This window comes from Argiope bruennichi, chromosome 1 (assembly GCF_947563725.1).
Source record: "Argiope bruennichi chromosome 1, qqArgBrue1.1, whole genome shotgun sequence".
NCBI classification, from domain to species: domain Eukaryota; kingdom Metazoa; phylum Arthropoda; class Arachnida; order Araneae; family Araneidae; genus Argiope; species Argiope bruennichi.
The window spans coordinates 149,807,338-149,812,036 of record NC_079151.1 but is presented as its reverse complement, the minus strand read 5'-3'; the positions used below and the strand labels follow the sequence as shown (position 1 = coordinate 149,812,036).

Genomic DNA, 4,699 nt, shown 5'->3' with positions numbered 1-4,699 from the left:
AAAGTTATTTCATCATTGAATATGAGTTAATTAATTTCTTAATTTCTGTTCATTTCTTTTTGTCTACCATGTCAATTATAACATATTTTATAATGTATCTTTAGTTTACGCATTTTTTTTTTAATTTTTTTTTGTTTGCTTTTTTACAATGCCAAGCAAACTAATGCTATTTTTGAATGTAAGGAAAACGTCAATATGAAGTTGTTGATTTGCTTAATATGCCTCGGCAAATAGTGTCTGACTCAATCTATCGTTTCAAAGAGCTTGGAAATGATGATCCGAGTTCAGGAAGTGAACGAAACCGTATGGTGAACACTCTCAATAACCGTTAGGTTATCGAAAAGCGAGTTCAATAATATTCGAGGGTTTCCATGAGAAAGATCGCTCGTGAACTGGAAATAAGGGACATATCAGTGAATGAATGGCAAAAACAGAGCTTGGAATAAAGCCTTACAAGTTCCAAAAAGTTCAGCTTCTCACTGAAGTAAATAAATTCATGCAACTCCAAAGGCACCGAAAACTTTTGAAACGGCCACAAGTCAGTGCTGAGAGAGATTCCTTTTCACTAATGAAAAGCTCTTTATTGTCCAAAAGTCCATACTCTTTATTAAAGACACCGGCGTTAGTATGACATATTTATTTTCACAATAAGTAGACGTACTAAGTAGACGCATATAAGTAGTTTTAGAATAACAACAAAAACAAGGTGATGCCATTAAAGCTAAAAGTAATTATACAGAATTGTTTGCTTGCTTGCCGCAACATCCTCCCCACCCTGGGCAACCTCTAGAGGTATGACCAGTTGAATTGAACGAGTAATCTCCTTTAATTTGACACGAAGGATGCAGGTTAGAATTCTTCCGTCCCGGCCATCGATTAATTTCACCAGGAGAGCTTTCGTCCACATTTGTCATGGTCGTAGATATTCTTGTAATAGGACAAAGTCTCCTACTCGTGGTGATTGCTTCACATTTCGTACTTGATGAAATGTACGCAATTCCAAAGATATTCTTTGAACCCTCTTTTCCAAAACGTATCCAGTAAGTCTTGCTGCTGCCTGAAAATATTTGTGATCTTGTCATTTCTAGACTCAGTTCCGGATGGGGCAGTGGTCAACTTTCGACCAATTAGAAAATGAGCTTGGATAAAAGCTTCCTCTGTATCATTCTCACCACGCTCATAAATCAAAGTTCTACTATTGAGTGATCCTTCTATTCCCACTAATACCGTAGTTAAGACTTCCTCCTCTGGTAATGAACGACCAAGGGATTTTCGAAAGCATCGTTTGGTTAGACTTATTAGTCGCTCCCACCATCCTCCCCACCAAGCTGGTGCAATAAACTTCCACTTTATACCATTGTGAGCATAGAATTGCTGCAATTTCGCTGAAATCAATGTATTCCAAAGGAAAATGAATTCCTTGTTTGTGGCATGAAAGGTAGTGGCGTTGTCACTGTATATAGCATGTGGAAGTCCTGTTCTATTTACAAATCTTGGCAAGGCCAAAAGAAACTTGTCTGCAGAAAGGTCAGAAACAAGTTCGATGTGCAAGGCTCTAGTAGTAGAACATGTAAATAGCGTGATGTAAGCGGTATTTGAAGGTTTAACGGTCCTACTATAAACTGGGCCTGCAAAGTCTATTCCAGTAGTATCGAAAGTTATACAAGGAGTAAGTCTGTCAGCTGGAAGAGGGGTTTCTATTTCTTTAGAACTTAAAGCATGAGACAGTTTGCACGGTAAGCAGGTTTTAATCACTTGACGACCACGGAGTATCCAAAACTCGGAGCGTAATTCTAAAAGAACTACACGAACACCCAAATGATGTAGACAAATGATGTGCGTGTGTCTAATCAACAAGTGCACAAAATGATGAGATCATTCAAGCAGTATTGGGTGTCTTTGTTCAACTGATATTCGTACAAATTGTAGTCTACCACCAAGTCGTAAAATGTTTTCTTTTAGAAATGGGCGAGAACGAGAAATTTTTGAGGATTTAGGTAAGGAACGATTATGCTCTAGTGCGTTGATTTCTACAGAAAACTCTGTTTCTGTACAACTGAAATCCAATATTTTTTTGCCTTATTCAGCTCATCAGTCGTCAATTCTGAAGCAAAATGTTGTCGAGATTTATAGTTGTTCAGAAAACGATAAACCCAAGCTGTAATTCTCAAAAGTTTTCTGTATGAACTGAAGCGGGATATATCGATTAAAGTTTGGATAGTTGATGTATACAATGTTTAGTTCTTTACTTGACGAGCTTCTATATCCATTAATAATTTTTATTCATTTGTCAAAATGTTTTGGACAGGCTTGGTGTTTGAAATTTGCGCTAACCAACTTAGGCCGTTCCAGCAAGTTTCTAGATATGGTAATTCTGCTGGGAATACTCCACGGGAGAGATGATCTGCTGGGTTCTGTGTGCCTGGGCAAGAATGTCACCACTGCGTTGGAAAAATGTATCGAAGAATTTCAGTGACTCGGTTACATACGAATGTTTTTCATCAATTAGGATCATTTCTTATCAAACTTAATACAACAGTTGAATCACTCCAAAGTGTTGATGTTTGATTATCTCAACCAGTTTCTTTGCAAAAATAGTGATGTAAACGAGCTTCTAGTAAGGCTGCCAAAAGTTCTAACCGTGGAAGTGTCACCTTTTTAAGTGGAGAAAGTCTATTGCGACTGAAAACTAGTCGAACCTTCTTTTCGATAAGCTCAGTGAAACAAATGTATAACGCTGCACCTTTCCGAAGCATCGCAAAAGACATGGATACTCATGTGAGAAGTAGCAGAAATTCCAATCTAGCGAGGAATACGTATCTTGTTTAAAGATGATATTTCAGATATCCATCTGTTAAAGCTTGCGACAATGCCTGGTGGAAGAATTTCGTCTCATTGAGCTCCCATGAGCCACTTGGTTTGAAAAAGAATTTTTCTAACTACTATTGTTGGTGCATAGAGGCATAAAAGCTCATACAACTTTGATACAATTTTAAGAAGTAAACGTTTTGTTGCAGGAACAGTAAACTGATAAACACTTTCGTTTATGTATGTATGAAGCACGTCTTCTTTGGTATTCCAGTTAAATCCTAATACTTGCGTATTGCATTTAAAGCTGACATCCTTTAGTTCCCAAATAGCACGTAGGTCCTTGGAGTTTGTACTCCATTTAGCCAAAGGTAAACTTATCTGTGTCATTAAATCTTGCATTTCTTGGTAAAGAGTTGTTGCTTGTTCAGCAGTATCCACTCCCATAACAAAGTCGTCCTTGAAAATATTATTCTCCATGTGTTTTGCTGCAGTAGGGTAGGGATCAGAGTGCATATTACCTAATTCACGAAGAGTGGCAGAAAGCAAAAAGGGACTAGAAGTCAATCCCAAAAGTAAACATGAAAAACGATAAGTAAGTATTTCCTTTTGCAAATGTATTTTTCCGTTTGCATCCTTTTCTGTCCTAATCCGCAGGAACCTAGTACAATTTCTATCCTCTTCATCCAAAATAAGTTGCCAGAATGCTTGACGTCCGTCGCTCGTGATTTAGAATTTGTGAAGTCGAAATCGTAACAATGTTGCAAATATATCTGGAAGCAAATTAGGACCTACTCAAGAGCATCATTTAAGGAAGGATGTCCTGGTGTATGAGAAGAAGCGTCAAATACAATTCGCCATTTCCTTTCGTCACTCTTTTGTTTTTTCACTATATGATGAGGCAAGTAAAATAAATTTGATTCGTTACAAGGACTATTATCGGCAAGTTCAATATGTTGTTTTTCGATATAATTTAGCATCTGTTCTGTATAAATATCTCTTAAGTCTGAATGAATAAAGAGTTTGTTACGGAGTATTTGAAATTGTTTAAGTGCTATTTCATAATTATTCGATGAAAGAATCACCTCTGGTTTCCATGGCGATTTTACAACATGGCCATCAACCTTGCAAAATGAATTGTGAAAATCACTTAAGATTTCAGAATTACGAATAGTCATCCTTTTATCTTGCGTAGTTTTAAGGCCAATTGTTTCCAAGTCCTAATATCGTCTCACGTGATCGTCCATATCACGTACCAAAGTTTCTGAGCTAATGTTGTGAACTGAAGAAACAGAAGAATATGCTATAAAGAATATGCGGACGGTTGCCAGAAAGAATCCATCCAAATACTCTAAGTATTAACACATGAGTCGCAGAAAGTCTAATAGGAGATACAGTATGCCCTATAGTCCAATAAAAATCAGCACCTATTAGAATTTCTATATTTAAGTGGTTTAAACTGTCTGATGGATCAGCGAATTTCAACTTTTAACTATGAGTAAAAGAAGAGACAGGTTGGAGACAAGATGGATGAAAGGCATAAGTATTTGAACTTTCAAATGCTTGTATATTTATTTTTGAGTTGCTCCAAATGCTTGACAAGATAAATTTGACTTTCCGTCTTATTTCAGTGTTTGTTCAAATGGATTCGAATACTTGAAGGTTCAGTTTTTCTGAACTAGTGATTTCCAGTTGCAGGAAGTCGATCAAACTAGGATGAATGAAGGTAGACTGACTCCCACCGTCTAAGAGTTACTTCTGTTTTTCCAGTTGGACCAATTACATATACTCGAGCAGTTTGCAGATGAGTAAATTTGAGAGTTATAATATCAACGTTATTAGTAGAAGTAAATAGAATGGTAGTTAAATTTGGATTCTCAGTTACAGTTTT

The 4,699-nt window shown here is 36.8% G+C and overlaps 1 protein-coding gene across 1 annotated transcript; it reads right to left on the bottom strand.

Moving 5' to 3' along the window:
- Positions 1-966: 966 nt before the first annotated feature.
- LOC129975581 (uncharacterized) lies at positions 967-2,768 on the bottom strand. The gene is made up of 2 exons (XM_056088647.1): positions 2,641-2,768; positions 967-1,846 (listed from the first exon to the last, which is right to left on the bottom strand). The coding sequence occupies exons 1-2, from the start codon at positions 2,766-2,768 to the stop codon at positions 967-969; spliced, it is 1,008 nt and encodes a 335-aa protein (XP_055944622.1).
- Between the last annotated feature and the right edge of the window lie 1,931 nt (positions 2,769-4,699).

Coding starts and splice junctions, on each gene's coding strand:
- LOC129975581 (XM_056088647.1), bottom strand. CDS start 2,768: ATGTCTTTTGCGATGCTTCGGAAAGGTGCAGCGTTATACATTTGTTTC. Junction 1,847..2,640: donor AAAAAGGTGACACTTCCACG/GTTAGAACTTTT, acceptor CTTGTTGATTAG/ACACACGCACATCATTTGTC.